This window comes from Macrobrachium nipponense, chromosome 34 (assembly GCF_015104395.2).
Source record: "Macrobrachium nipponense isolate FS-2020 chromosome 34, ASM1510439v2, whole genome shotgun sequence".
In the NCBI taxonomy this organism is placed as follows: Eukaryota; Metazoa; Arthropoda; class Malacostraca; order Decapoda; family Palaemonidae; genus Macrobrachium; species Macrobrachium nipponense.
Genome location: NC_061095.1, coordinates 25,825,878 through 25,842,528, shown reverse-complemented (window position 1 = coordinate 25,842,528; position 16,651 = coordinate 25,825,878). Strand labels below are relative to the sequence as shown.

General features: G+C 38.6%; 1 protein-coding gene across 1 annotated transcript; it reads right to left on the bottom strand.

Annotated features, from left to right (window-relative positions):
• Nucleotides 1–295: 295 nt before the first annotated feature.
• On the bottom strand, nt 296–667 carry LOC135208065 (histone H2A). Its single transcript, XM_064240212.1, has one exon. It carries the CDS (start codon nt 665–667, stop codon nt 296–298), a length of 372 nt encoding a protein of 123 aa, XP_064096282.1.
• Nucleotides 668–16,651: the final 15,984 nt, after the last annotated feature.

The following is a 16,651-nucleotide window of genomic DNA, read 5'->3' as shown; positions in this document are numbered from 1 at the left end:
TGAATTTATAAATTATGCGTTGATTCATGATTATATGTTTAACTTGTCCATGTGTATAACATAAAACATGCATGCCTTTAACATGAGAGAGAGAGAGAGAGATAGAAGAAAAAAAAAAAAAAAAAGTTAAAACGCGGGAAATTTATTTGGCCCAAAAAATTTTGAGCAGGGGTTCAGTGTATTTGATAGGATTTAGGATGTCATTTCGATTTTTTTTTCTTATACATCAAAAGATGTGGCTCCAATATGGAGCCTGATTGTGGGAGCAAAAGCAGACCCTTGCAAGAGCAAAGATTTACTTCTTCTCGGTCTTCTTGGGCAAGAGAACTGCCTGGATGTTAGGCAGGACACCTCCCTGGGCGATGGTCACGCCAGACAGCAACTTGTTGAGTTCTTCGTCGTTGCGAATGGCCAGCTGCAAGTGACGGGGGATGATTCTGGTCTTCTTGTTATCACGGGCAGCATTGCCAGCCAACTCGAGGACCTCAGCAGCCAAGTACTCCATGACTGCAGCCAGGTAGACTGGAGCTCCTGCTCCTACACGTTCAGCATAGTTGCCCTTGCGCAACAGACGGTGGATACGTCCCACGGGAAACTGAAGGCCAGCTCTGCTGCTGCGGGACTTTGACTTTCCCTTGACTTTGCCTCCTTTGCCGCGACCAGACATGATGAAAGGATGATGATATTATAATAATCTCTTGCGATGCGTTAGCTCGAACCGACTGATGCCGTGCAGGTTGAACCTAGCTATTTTATACCCTCCGGCTGGCTCACACATTGCACACGCTGGCCAATCAATGTGCAACCCGCCTTTGAATCAGCCAATGAAAAGTAGACTCCCCGGTGCTTCAAACCCGCCGGTTTTGTATAAAATGTCAGGCCTAGATCTGCTGGTCTACCCAAATGGTGAGAGACTGTCTCATCAAAGGACTTCTCATCTCTGGCCAATCCTTTCCACCTAGATTCCTAAGTCAGGAGATCCACGCTGTCCACCCCAGTGTATGAGATGCTACAGCTATGAGCACACAAAAAAAAGAACTGCCCCAAGCCAAGTAACTATAAAACATCTGCTCATATGTGCCTCTGAGGAACCACTATTGGACCGATTGCACCAACCAGGAAAATCCAAAGTGCATCACTTGCAATGGGGATCACCCAACCATGGCTGCAAGATGCCCAACCAGGAAAGCTTTGACCAAGGACCAGGCTAAAAACGATCAGGAACCAACAATCCCAGATCATCCAAACAAGACCTTCGCCCAAGCCACAGCCTCAACTGCGCCGAATAGTTCAAAAACACACCCAACAACAACATCTCACTTCATCAGCTCACTGTAATCAACACAGCTATAATAACTGCCAAATTTGAGTGAAAACAGTTGAACCAGGCACTTTCCAATCAATGATGGACGCTTTCTACAAAGTAATGGCCTACCGTGATTAAAAATTCCTACAGAGGCTATCCAGCTAGTAAGAAAGTCTCAACATTGCTAAAGTCAGAAAATCAAAACAACACCGCCCCAATCAGCCCCTGACAATTGATGACGACATGGAAATTGAAGAAGCCAAGAGGAAAGAATACAAAGCGATTCAGACTCTGAAGTTGAAATGCCTTCACACCCGGCAAAAAAACAGCCACCCTCAACTATCACAAGCAACAACCTCATCCCACAATAATACAGACCCTGAAACACAAGGAGCTATGGCTCTTCCAAGCCTCCCTTCCATCAACCAGACCAAGAACCCCAAAATTGTGGACTTAGACTTTACATTTATTCCATTAACACGGAAACAAACCCCAAAAACCCTACCCACAATACCCTCAAGAGGATGATTTTTGAATATAAAACGATGAAGTACATTTCACAGAGGAATTAGATAATAATACAGTCAAACAAATATATTACTGATGGAACAATAGAACTTGACAAATAGAGTAACAGGATCACGAGGATAAACCACGATAAATTCCAAAAATTAAACTCAGGATTCTTTGACTTAACGAAAGGAAAAAACACCATAATGGACACTCTCACAGTCATCCAACATAACGTACTGAGTGGACCTTCCTTCGTAGTAAGGAACTAAGCAACATTTATCTTCTTTCTCCCCATCTTATACTTCTCAATTCCACAGGGATACCCCAACTCCACGCGTATTAAGATCTGGAACTACAACGTTTTCCAATGCAACACCACTAACGATCAAAATGCCGGGACAGCAATAGCAGTAAGACGGGATATCACAGTCAAATTAATAGACGGATTCAATCATGACCTAATCGCAGTAGAACTACAGACAGTTCGGGGACCAGTAATCATAGCAACGACTTATTTACTCCCAGGAACCCAGTATTTCCTCAGCAGGATATCTTGTCCTTAATGAGACGCAATATCCCAGTCTATTTACTAGCAGACCTAAATGCAACTCACCCCGGCCCTGGAGGCCACAATAGTACTAATCCAGAGGCACCTTAATTCAAGGTCTTATGAACAGGAATCTAGTTTACTTTCTAGGACCAGATTTTCAAACATATTTCAGCAGAAGATCCAAGGGCAAACCTGACATCCTTCTTGTCTAACAGATACACATTTTCAATTATTCAATCACTCAGGGTCCTTTAACTTCTCAGACCCAATACCTATACTATTAAAACTTACTGTGAGACCTATTATGGTAGCAATCAGCCCAACACTCGATTTGACCAATGCCAACTGTGACCGCTTCAAGGATATTCTCGACGACTCTCTCTCCAACTATGACGAACCTGATAACATCAGAAAGGATAAAACCTATATCGATGATAAAATAACTTTTTGGTGGTACAGGATGATCAAAGAAGCCACAGAACTTTGTATACCCCTCAAAACTTTCAGGATCTTACCATATTCTAAAGAAACAGAGAATCTTAAGCAATTACAACATTGCTATAAACAAGCCCTAGTTTTTAATTAATAATCATGCCCATCACTGCAGCTATTAGAATACTTACAAAATATTAAAGAAAGAATTAAAATAGAAGCTAAGGAACTCATAAATTCGACTTGGGAGACACTTCTAAATAAAATCGAAGGAATCTACAGAGACCCAGGAAAGTTCTGGAAAATGATCAGAAGGCTTCTGGGTTCAGATACTGAACCTAACAGCTTACATCCTCCATAACACAGGAAGATCTTTTCACCCCAGGATCAGGAACCAATTTTCAGAGAATACTGGGCTAATATCTTCAAAATAAAACCCTTGGGAGAATCTAAGGTTTGACTTGCAACATGACCAACGAGTGATTGCAGCACTACATGAACATGATGACCAAATAATACCATACGACACGGTAGACCTCGATAGATTAGATGTTGAAGACAGTTTATTAAACCAATTCAACTGCAAGACATCATCAAAATAATCAATAATTTTAAAAACAAAGCACCTGCCATTCTAGAGTAAACAGAATTATTATTAAGCATCTTCCCAACTCCATGCTGGTCTTCCTAAGAGTCATTTTCAATGAAACCATAAGTATGGGCTACTGGCCAGACTTTTTCAAGAAAGCACTACTTCCCTTTGTGGGGAAAAAGGGTAAAGATCTAACTACGGTTTCAAACTATAGACCAATTTCCCTTCTAGAAATACTGGTAAGATCCTTGAAAAATCATTCAGATAAGGTTTAATGAGTTCCTCGAAGATAATCTACTAACCAATAATAATCAATATGGGTTTACTCAAGGCAAAGGAACTCAGCTTGCATTAACTAGACTATATGAGTTCATAGCAGTCAAGAAGAGCTTAGGACACGGCTGCAACCTTATCTCTAGGGATGTCAGTCGAGCCTTCGATAAAAGTCTGGCATGGCGGTCTAAAATACAAACTTTTGGAGGCGCATTTGCCAGATTTACCAACCAGACTGCTATGTAACTTTCTTGACACCGACCTGTGGCAAGAATTAAAATTAAAGACTTCATAGGACCAGAGTTCCAGTTACAGTCAGGGGTCCCTCAAGGTAGCATTCTCTTCCATCACTCTACAACTTCTACATTAAAGACACCCCTCCTCCATCTCAAGGTTGCCTTCAAATTATGTTTGCAGATGATCACACCCAAGTAATAACATATCCTACCAAAGCCAAATGTATGCTGCAAAGAAAGACTATTAGAGAAATACAGAAAATCAATAATTACGAAAAGAAATGGAAAGTAACTACAAATATGAATAAATTCCAGCTCCTCTCAATTTCTGCTCGACGTCCCATGGATATCATAGTCAACCAATAGGAGAATTCCATATAACCAACAAGTCACAATTCTTGGGTGCAAATTTCAAAATCAGGCATTCTTCCCCATGTACAGGCGAGAATAGCTACCGCGAGGAAAACGGTCAGTAGATTAAAAAGATTCAGAGGACTTTCGGCAAAAACTCAACTCAAACTATACAAATCACTAGCCAGGCCAAAGCTAGAATACCCAGCCATCATATTTGGAGCACTTAGCAAAACAGTACTTTAGTAAATGCAAGCAGTTCAGAATAAAGCTCTGAGGCAAGCATATAGGGAAAGTCCCCCCTACTTCAACACAATAAGGGAGTTGCATAATCACTCAAATTTGGAGCCTCTGAATGTCAGGTTCCATTGACTTGGGCAGAAAACTTGGACAAATTAAGTTTAGAGGATGAAAACTTATTCACAACCACTAGAGATCTCACCATCAACCAAGTTAGAGATCACTACTGGTGGAGTAGACTTGAGCCAAAGGTCAATTGTGACCCCCCCAGACCAAGGTATATATATACTGACTAATTAAAAAAAAAAAAAAATATGTGATGTATATATATATGTATATGATGTGTGTATGTGTATATATATATGTATATATATATGTATGTGTATGGGTATATATACTATATATATTAAAATTAAAAAAAAAAAACTAATACTAATAATATAAATCATAAGTAACAATTAACTAAATACATAAGGTGCTTGTACATCTTAATCCTACTGTCATATAAAATCAATTCCAGTTAGCAGGCGGTGAACCAAATTAACTGTTTTTCCGAGCCTTTCTTCTCTGTCTTGTCCTTGCATGATGGCTAAACCAGTAATCTAACTTAGCAAGAGGGTCTGCCCCTCACTATTTTCTCTTCTACTATACTTCACTTTCCATCCCTTTTTTCCTTCATCCTTTCCCTTCCCGAGTATCCGCCGCCAGGCTTAAACTGGATGTATCCAGAGGTACTCTTCCTTCTCCCTTATTCCCCACTTCCCTATCCTTATCCTAGTCCTAGACACCTCCAATTTCGTGCACAGGCGCGTTACGTAACTCTCGTCAATTTAAACCTATAATTTGACAAGTATGGCCTCTAAGAGACCCCTTTCGCCCGGTAATCCAGGGAGGACCCGCCCTTGGAGGACGAGCAAGGCTTCTCTACAGTAAGGAAGAAGAAGAAGAAGAAACAGAAGAAGATTTTGCCACCAACTTCGACCAACAATAACCTGCTCCCTACGAATTCAGCACCGAATACGGCGAGTCATGTGGAATTTCCAACACTTCCGAAGTTTAAAGCTTGTCACAATCGAGGGCCAGACTTCGTATGCTGCAGTCAGGGCCCTTGAGAAAAAATATCCAGAAGCCAACCTCATAGCCAGACCGAATTTAAGGGGAGAATTTATAATTACTCCCAAGGACCAAAAAGCTGCTGAAAAAAACTACTGAAGAAAGACAACCTGTGCCACCTACTTGATCCTGCTTCAAAAATAAGCAAGGGGATGATTTGCAAAGTCCCCAAATTCATCACTATCGAAAGAGTCCTCGAGGTTTCCCAACATCATGGAAGCCAAGAGGATGTACTACAAAAGATGGACAGGAAACTCTAAAGATAGAAGCGACCTTCAAGGGCAAATTCCAGCCAGGGTCAGCCTTGGGATTCTTGGCACTTACGAGACCGAAGCCTTCGTACCAGAGCCTCTGAGATGCTTCAAGTGTCAGAGGTATGGACACCACAAAAACGAATGTAAATCAGAGCACATCTGTGGAGTGTGCAGTGCAAAACACGAGACAGAAGTGTGCTTGAAAAAGTACAAGGAAAAGGGCCACAGTTGCCCGATGCCCTAACTGCAGCCAGCAACATCATGCTTGGTTTAAGGGATGCCCAGTCAGACTGCAGAGGATTTGGAAGGCGAAGGGCATCCCTCCTCCACCTGCAAGACCTCGGCAACCATCACCGACCAGGAAACCTCCCAGCAACCCAGGTTCGATCCTAGAACGAACCTACCTCCTGTACCACAAACCACCCAACCTTCCTCCCAACCTCCTCAATCCCGGCACTACATCCCCACCCCCTCATCCTCTCCGTATCGCCAAACTCCCGCCCCTCTACCTCCTCCCCCTACTCCCCCAACCCCAACCCCTCAGGTTACCCCCCTAACCTCTGCATCGCCGAAGACATCGATTCCTGCTCGTGCCGAAGCAGGAACCCAGACAGAAGAGCAGTTGAAGAAGAAATGCAGACCGAGACACCGACTGTAGCTCCTGTTTTGTATAAAGAAGCAGGAACACAAACAGAGGAGTGTGAGCTAAGGATAACAGCGAAACTCAGACCTGCAAACAAGAATATAGAACTGCGAACGTCGGAAACGAATACTTCCTCGTAGGAGAATATCAAATCAGGAAGTTCCTGCTGACCTACGAGGAGTTTGAGGCATTTTTCTTTTAAATAGAGCCATCTTCAATAACGACAGTGGCAGTGGTCATCAGCTGTTCTCTGAGCTCGTCCACGCTCTGTTGGACCTAGAGATCAGTCTCCCAAGATGACCTCCTGTTAGGAAGATTTTAGATACAGATCTCAAACATAAAGATCGCCGCTACATGAAAAGTGCTGTTTATAGCATTAACTGCTTTTTCTTTTACTAAACAATCCTCCTTTCCCCTCCGTTTTTCGGCCGCCTCACGTCTAACGACCGAATATTTCAACTGTCACTCTAACTACCGCTTAAGCTGTTTGTTTACTTTTGTTTTGCTTTCTCTAAAACTTATAATATTCGTTTTTCTCTCGCCGAATCTCTATTACTATCGATCGGCGAACTCTTTCCTCCTCATTAACGTAAATGAAATATGGTACTTGAACTCAATAGATTAATGTGCTTTTTTTCGTTTTTCTACGACTATAAATTTTTTCGATCTCCTTACTGGCTATCTCTGACTCGCCAGGACTCGCTACTATCGATCTTTATCTTCTACTAATGGGTACCTTAGGGTTTTAAAGGGGTTTGTAAACCTTGCCTGTTCACCTTTTCTTTTCACCTTTGAATCCATACCATTCCACCTGCACATTCCATAGAATCATAAATAAAAAGATCGCCATCATATCCTTAAATCGCCAATGCACCTAAAAAAAAAATAATTCAAATGACCTACGGGCTGCTACATTAGCTAAAGCTGTGCTGGCATAAAGCCAGCTTAATACTCCAACAACAACAACAACAACACCTACAGTCTACTCCGATCCACTGCCGTGATCATGCTCGGATGATACGAGAGAAACGTTGGCCACTAGATCGACTTGTATTTTTTATTTGTTCAGTTACTGTGACAAATAAATAAATTTTAAGCAATATCCCCGAAATTGACTCCTCCTGATGAGTAATATCGGCGCAATACTCGCCAGTTGTAGTAGCAGAGAGAAAGCTATTGTTAGAAAATAGAGAAGACTATTTACAAGTTGAATGCAGCTGATGCAGCAATATCTTTCAATAAAACTTATTATTATTATTATCATCATCATTATATTATCATTATTATTATTATCATTATTATTATTATTATCATTATTATTATTATCATTATTATTATTATTATTCAGAACATGGACCCTATTCATATGGAACAACACCACAGTGGCCATTTGCTTAAAATTTAAGCTTTCAAAGAATACTGTGGTGTTCATTCGAAAGAAGTAACAGAAGGTAAAAGGGAAATACAAAAAGCGGAGATCAATTATAAGTATAACTGGTAAATTAACAAAGAATCGAATAAATTAATTAAACAAAAATGTATTAAACCTAGAAAATGACACGTTAGCTGTTCAGGGTTGGGTTATCCTAACTTTTTGTTTTTTTTACTCTACAGTTATACATCAATGCGTATTGTTGTTAATTTGATATAGATAATATATAACTTATAAAGCCTCATGAGTTAAGTCACTAGACATACTGCCCCAAGGTCCTATCAAATCCCTAGCAGGCACTGCTGACTACTGCATTGCAATGGCAGAGATTTAGATGTCTTCCACTCGAGCGTTTTGCTGGATCTTCTGAAATAAATAAGGTGTTCAGACGTGATCTTCATTTTACGATTGAAAAGCTTAATATTTGCATACTTTAATCATTATCATATTGAAATTTGTAGAATACTTATTTTGCTTAATACTGGATGTAAACATAATCTTTAAAGAAATTTCTGAAAATGGGTTTTCTTCTCACGAGCCCATGGGAAGTCATCTAAGAAGCCTTTTTGCCAAAACCCAACGATTTCAGCTAGTGAAAGGAGGCGTTAAAAACATTGTTTATGGTGTAGGCCTCTGATTGGTCAGAGCAATTCCCATTCCTCCCTTTTGGGAGGACTCAGTGTAGCGCTAAACACTGGAGTGTAGTGGACGTCTTTGGTTTGAAGTGGACGTTTTTGTAAACATATGTTCACGAGATTAAGGAAATGACTTTGGTAAAGAAGAAGGCATTTCAGGTTAGTGTATATAACATCCTTAGACAATATTGTTGCTGCTGTAGGCTTTAATATGCTTGGTTAACTATTGGTAGCATGAAAATGTACTTTCGATGTGAGGTTTACAGAGCTTTGAGCTGGATCTCAAATTTGGAGGTGCATATCCCATGATGTGAGATTTACAGAGCTTTATGCTGGCTTTCAGAGCTGGAAATGCAAGTCCCTTATGTGAGGTTTACAGAGCCTTGTGCTGGCTCTTAGAACTTGATATGCAAATCCCTTATGTGAGGTTTACAGAGCTCTGTGTTGGTATTCAGGACTGGAGTTGCATATCCCTGATGTGAGGTTTGCAGAGCTTTATGCTGGCTTTCAGAACTGGAAATGCAAGTCCCTGATGTGAGGTTTGCAGAGGTTTATGCTGGCTTTCAGAACTGGAGACACAATGTCATATCCCTGACGTGAGTTTTACAGAGCTTTGTTCTGTGTCTCAGAACTGGAGATGCATATCCCTGATGTGAGGAGCATAAGTAGAAGCGTTATAGTACTTTATAATATTGACTGGCCCACTTTACTGCTTAGAGAATCTGTGGTTAGTCTTGATTTTAATGTTATACTAACATTCAGATATACTGTTGTAGCATTTTTCATTGCTCCAGAATTTTACTAAGCAGTCCTTCCTGACCATGGTACCTTTCAGAAGTCACTAGAATGTCAACAGATTTTTTTACAGTTGATATGTATTACCTGATCTTGGGTCATGGTGTGGTTAGAATTTCCTGTGTTTTATAGTGATGTGAAATTTTCCTTTCTGGGATGTCACTTGATGGCTTAATCATACCTTGCTCGTGATGCCTTGAGATTCCAAGTGTTATTCCATTATTGCAACGGTTTGAATACAAGACAGAGCGAAGTTTAAAGTTTTTAAAATAATGCCGAGAATAAGTCTGGTTAATGTTGAGAGTTGCACTTCATTTTTTCAGTTTGTAAGAGTAAATGTTGGTGTACAGGATTAGGAGATAGTGATTGTGGAAGGTACATTATGTAGACATTAAAAAAACTGCTTTATGGTATTTTTCGATGTAGAGAATATATACGTCTGGAATTTTGGGGGCTAGAAAATGTAGTAGTACGTGATTTGGGGAGAGGGGCAAGAAAGTGTGCTATGAAGTATGTTGTTTTGGTTCGGCTGTAAAGTCTGCTATTTTGTGTGTGGTTTTTCCTTAGAAGTCTGTAAGTTTGCTATTTCTCTGCCAAGAAGTCTATATTCTTGTTTGGGAGAGTTTTCAATTAGAAATTACCTATTAGTTGAAGAGCTACTCTCAGGCGTCATGAGTCACTTGCTTATAAGCCTTTATATTCTGGTGAATTTTACGCTTCTGGAAACTGCCCCAAAAATAGGTCATTAACAAAATCGGGGATTTTTTTATCGTTTTTACCATAGAAATGTCGTCTATTTTGGGAGAGGGCCTTTCCCAAAATATTGGTGCATCTTTGTAGGAGTGTGTTATTTTTTACTTGAGATTTTACCTAAGAAATTTTATTCTGGAGGTTTTTGCCCTGATATTGTTTTAAATGGAAGTGATTTTTGTCCATTGTCATAGTTCTCGAAAGTATTTTTGCTTGGAAAGTGTTGTTATCAATTCCGAGGTTGTTTTCCCCAAGGAAATGTTAATTAAACAGAGTTTTTTTTAAAAAGAAAGTTCTCTTGATTCAAGGGAGGATTTTGTTTTTCTGATTGGAAATAACTAGATCGTGATTTTTCTTATTTGGGACTTGAAAATATGTTGATTTTCAAGTTTTCTACCCAGTATATCAATTCAACTTTTTTTTCTTGGTCAGAAAGTCTTTGAGCATGTTTCATTTTGTTAGGAATTTTCGTTTTGTTTTGTTAGTGAGGGCGAAATGTTTTCCACAGAAAATGAAGTTTGTCTACAAAGTTGTCAGCGTGGAGACTTGCCTAAAATATTTGGTTTGTGCTATTTTTACGTGTCAGTGGTTGTTCGTCAGTTTTCTGTGCCCATGAAACGTATGTTTTTTTTTTTTTTATCTAGTGTAGATCTTTTTTTTTTTATCTAGTGTGATCTTGTATAGTTAGTCTGATTGAGATATTTGTCTACGAAGTGTGTCAGCTTGGGGAGTTGTTTTGTTTTTTTCTTTTTGAAGGTATGTCAGCTACGATGTTTTTTTTCGTCCAATAGAACTCACAAGAATAGAGGTTCATTATTCTCTTAAGAGTTTGGTTATAAGATGAATACTGCTTCAAGAATAAACAAATGTCAAGACAGCGTCTCCTCAAACCTGAAAAAAAAATTTATTTATTGAGAGTTGAAGTTTGGTATAGCATTTTAAAGGCAGGTCTTGAGGTATAAGGTCAAAATTAAAAGAATTTAATTTTCATTATATATATATATATATATATATATATATATATATATATATATATATATATATATATATATATATATATACACGACATGGAAGAGGCGTAGTACTATAGGCCTAGTGTTCCTCTCTCTCGCCAAAAAAAAAAAAAAAAAAAGCTTTAAGGATTTTTCATTTTCATTAAGTCCTTGACCTTTCGTGTCTAATCCTGCGTCATATTTATAATCAAATTCATTAATCCACTAACGAGAGAGAGAGAGAGCGCTTTGGTCCCAAGGTAGGTAGAAACACGAGAGCACCCACCCGCTTGGTAGCAGAGGCGAAATGGAAGCTGTGATTTGCCAGCAGCATTTTGACTCAACTGCCATTTTGACTCCATGACCCATCGTAGTCAATGTAAGAATGAAGTGAATCGAAGATAATACTGGATCAATCATGGAGTGGACTGATGAACAATAAAAAAAATATGACAGAACAGAGGAATGAAAGCCGAGATTGAGGGTAGTACTACTTGAGTAACCACCCTGATCCTATGAACAGAAGGATGTGGAAAGGACACCACAGAGGACACAGTGGAGAATGGCTATGGGCTCGAAGGTCATCCAAATGACCTCGGGTCAAGGCGAAATGTGCTCGACTTTGATGCTGCAGAAACAAACCACATTTCAGGACATAATGACCACTAATAGGTACGTACACAGCTCCTACAAACCCTATCTTGATGCGTGCTACCAACATGTTCTTGATATTGGCAACATGTTCCGAGAGTGGGGATGTATATATTTAGCGAGGGATCTTGATGAAGCAGAAAGTGGGTGGTCCTGCACAGAACAACGTTTGGCAGAAGCAGAAGGACCCACTTAACCCAGAACCTCCCCCCAACCCCACCCCACCCCCCACCCCCAGGCAGATCCAGAGCCTCACACCAAAACCTTTCTCCCCCCAAGTTCGTTGACAAGGCTGTCGACAAAACAAAATACAATTCACTTCCGAAGACATAGAAATGTCCCAAAGAGAAGATAAAAACGAGTAGGTATGTCCTTCTTGCCTATAATAGTGGAAAGATGAATCCATGCATTAACAAAATGCCCCACCTTAATTGGCACAGAAAATAGGCAGCTAATTGTTCTACCATGTCAAATGATTTTAGGTCGAAAGGCGTCCTTCCTTTCTTTCATTTGACTGACTGCAAAACTGCTGCTGGCCAGTCACTGACGTGCAAAATATGGCCAAATCGAATCAAAATATACAAAGCACAGTTACCACAAAAATTTACAATATCAATTAATATAAATAAAAAAACTTTTTCCTGGACAGAATAACAAGACATCAAGACGCAGTTTTGCGTCTCATTTCCATTGATATCTCCAGACTGCATTTTCAAGCCTTGTTAACTAACTGCCTCTCTAAACATATATACAAATGAGTGATATGGTGGGTTTGTTCCACATGAATAGGTTTCACCATCTGAATAATAATAATAATAATAATAATAATAATGCACACCTTTCGACCTTCAACACATTGGCAGGTGTGATTTACTACCGCAGACCTTAATAAATTTGTCGAAGTTAGGCAACCTGTTTGAGAAAGAGAGAGAACATGGGAAAAGGGGTTTGATCACTCGTAAAATGTGTGTGTGTGAGAGAGAGAGAGAGAGAGAGAGAGAGAGAGAGAGAGAGACCTTACCATTACCTTACCTTACAGACCTTACATCTTGTTCGGGTTGCCCCAGGTCCCTCAGTGTGAGGCACCTCTAATGTCTACCAAGAGAGTTTTCTAGTACATCTTCCGGTAATATTTGCATCTTCCAATCTTGGATGGTCTGGGATGCAGTTTAGATAGTGTCGAGCTTATTCTTAAACACATCTACGCTCACTCCTGATATCCTCCTGATGAGCTGGCACGCATTGAATAGACGCTGCATTATCGATGCTGGTGCGTAGTGGATTAATGTCCTGTGTGCTTTTCCTTATTTTTCCTGGTTATAGTTTTGGGCACTATTAATCTACCTCTGCTTGCTCTTTCTGATATTTTTAGTTCCATGATATTTTCATCCCTGCTATTCGCCTTCTATCTGTTTCCATGCCTGAATTATCATGTAGCGTTCTCTTCTCCTTTCTAGACTATATAATTTTAAGAATTGTAGTCTTTCCCAGTAGTCTAGGTCCTTAACTTCTTCTATTCTAGCTGTAAGGACCTTTGTACACTCTATTTTGTGCAATATCCTTTTGATAGTGTGGGTACCATATATATTGCAATATTCAAGTGGACTACGAACATATGTTTTATAAGCATAATCATGTGTTCAGCTTTTCTGTTTGAAGTGCCGTAACAAACATTCCCATTTTTGCTTTACATTTTGCCAACAGAGTTGCTATTTGATCATTGCATAACATGTTCCATTCATCATCACACCAAGGTCTTTAACTGCTTCCTTATTGTGATGGTCTCATTATTAGGTCCCTTATATGCATATAGCTTTCTTTCTCTGTCTCCATATTTATTGATTCAAATTTATCAGAGTTAAATACCATCCTATTTACCTCTGCCCAATCATATACTTTGTTAAGGTCTCTTTGTAGAGCGTTCCTATCTTCATCACAAGTAATTTCTCTACTTATTCTTGTGTCATCTGCGAAACTACTCACTACCGAATCCTTAACATTATTGTCTATGTCTTCAATCATAATAACAAACAGTATTGCAGCTAACACCGTACTTGCGGCACACCGGATATTACCTTGGCTTCATCCGATTCTCGTCGTTTTGCAATAACTATCTGTTTTCTGTTGTGTAAAAATTCTTTTAACCATCTTCCTACTTTATCCACGATATTGTGTTTTCTAATTTTCTTCGCTAATATATTAGGTCTACTTTATCAAAAGCTTTTGCAAAGTCTAAATAAACCACATCTGTTTCATTTCCGCTTTTCATATTTTTTGAATGTTGCTCACGGTGGACTAACAGTTGGGTTTGTGTACTTTTTCCGGGTACGAAACCATGTTGTCCTTTATTAAACAAATTATTTTTATTTTTTATTAAAGTTTCATAATATTTTTCTTCATTACCCTTTCATACACTTCATAATAGTGATGTTAGACTCACAGGCCTATAATTACTTGCCTCTAGTCTTGATCCCACTTGAAGTAGGGGTAATATATGCTAATTTGTGCTCATCATATATCTTGCCTGTATCTACACTTTGTCTTAATAATATTGCAAGTGGCTTTGCGATAGAATGAACTACTTTCTTTAACAAAATAGCAGGAATTCCATCAGGCCCTGCAGCAGCTCCATTTTTAATTTCATTAATAGCTGCACAATATCAGCTTCATTAATATCTATGTCGGCTAAATATTCACTATTTTCATCCCTTACTTCTATATCATTATCTTCATTATCTATTCTAGGGTGAATTCTCTCTTATATCGTTCTGCCAGTATGTTGCAAATTTCCTTTTTTTCATTCGTTAATCTCCCTTCAATTCTCAGCCGGGGCCTATTTCTATTCTTCTTTATTCATCTTCTTCGCATATGATATAATAGTTTGGGGTTTTGCTTGATATTTTAATAGGGTTTTTTTCTTCCAAGTCCCGTTTTTCATTTTCTTTTGATTGTATAATCTTTTGTTCTGCATTTTCTATCTTACTTTTTAGTTCTATAACTTTCCATGCATTTTTTCTTTTGCAAGACCTTTTTTCCACTTCTGATTTTCTGGAACAAGATCCTTCTGTCTCTTTGTATGCATGAATGATGTTTACTTTCTTCTTCGGTATATGTTTTTCCACTATTTTCTCCAATATTTTATATAATATCTCCGTATTTACTTATGTCATCACTTACGAAAATGTTCTATCCCAATCTTTGTTTAATTCTTCATTAATTTCTGACCATTTTATATTTTTACTGTAGAAGTTGTATTTTCCATATCCTTCCCACTTTTTCATTTCTTGCTTATCTCTATTTTCACTTGCTTTGGAATGAACTGTTAATTCTATGACATTATGGTCTGAAATACTCGCATTATAAACTATTATTTCTTTAACATAATTCATCTCGTTCACAATACTAGGTCTAAAGTATTTTCCTTTCTTGTTGGCATGTGATTATTTGTTGAATGTTGTATTCTAGTAGCATATCTAATAGCTTTTCAAATTGCCTCTTATCTTCTGCACTACTATTACTCTCTTTTTTATATGTATAAGTACAACCAGGGAGAGTACAGGGGAGGGTTGGGGGAGCGACCAATGCCTGACTGCAGCTGAGCAGAGGGGGAGGTAGGTACGGGCCCTCTGAGGCGGGGTGGGGAGGTAGTTATGGTGTGGTCCCTTTTGCTAGAAAGTTTCAACATATGACGTCATACTTCCAGCCCCCCTTTTTATATTATTCCTACTTATTGAGTACTATTCCGCGGCGGCCTAGACTATGGCAGTTGTGGTTTTCTATGCAGTTTTACTTGCTGAACAAGAATTTAAGTAATATTTATTCGGACGACTGTAATTAACACCCCCAGGGTGGGTCCAGTACTAAGCACGGCGAAATATACTACAATTGGACCCCCCCCCCCCCCTCCCCCAAATCCTAGTGGATGTCGTATCCGCGGTTACGTTCCTTGCAGTTCGCGGAACTATAGTGTAGAATTATCCCTAGCTATACCCAAATATCTGACCCTCAAGATACCTGTAGGGGGTATTTCACCAAACTTTTATTTTCCCCATACACAAACCTGTCTGTCCCCTCCCATTACGGTTAGACTGGGTACAGGAAGGGTAGATGGGTTCACCCCAAATACTTCTTCCAACAGAAATTGGATGTGAAATTCGACACGCCACGAAACTTCAAAAGTGTTAAACATACCTAGTGCTGCATTACCTCCTATAGGTACCCCTAACCTGTATGTTTGGAATGGATTTACTTTGGTAATACATAACAATGTTGCTACGGTAACGAGGCTCAACCGCTTCTTCTAGACTCCAACCACAGCCTTCCACTTGTAATACTCACGGGAAATATATATATATATATATATATATATATATATATATATATATATATATATATATATATATATACATTATATATATATAATATATATATATACATTATATGTATATACATATATATATATATATATATATATATATATATATATATACATTATATGTATATACATATATATATATATATATATATATATATATATATATATATATATATATATATATATATATATATATATATATATACATATACAGATACAGACATTTTAGTACGTACACACACAGACAGGGAAAATGGGCTGCAATGAGCCTAGGACAGTGTTTTTTCAACCTTTTTGTACCCATGGCCCATTTTTGGCATTCCTAAGTACTCGTGGCCCAATGCCCTTCAAATTGTAAAAAAAAAATAATATAGAATTTTTATTAGTTTTTTTTAGAACATTTATATAGTTTTACGTACATTATCATTTACAGAACAATTTTTTAGAGCACTTCATTAGCTTACATTTTCATTACTGGAAGAAAAATGTTGGCCTTTATCCACTGTTAATAACTCATA

Coding starts and splice junctions, on each gene's coding strand:
- LOC135208065 (XM_064240212.1), bottom strand. CDS start 667: ATGTCTGGTCGCGGCAAAGGAGGCAAAGTCAAGGGAAAGTCAAAGTCC.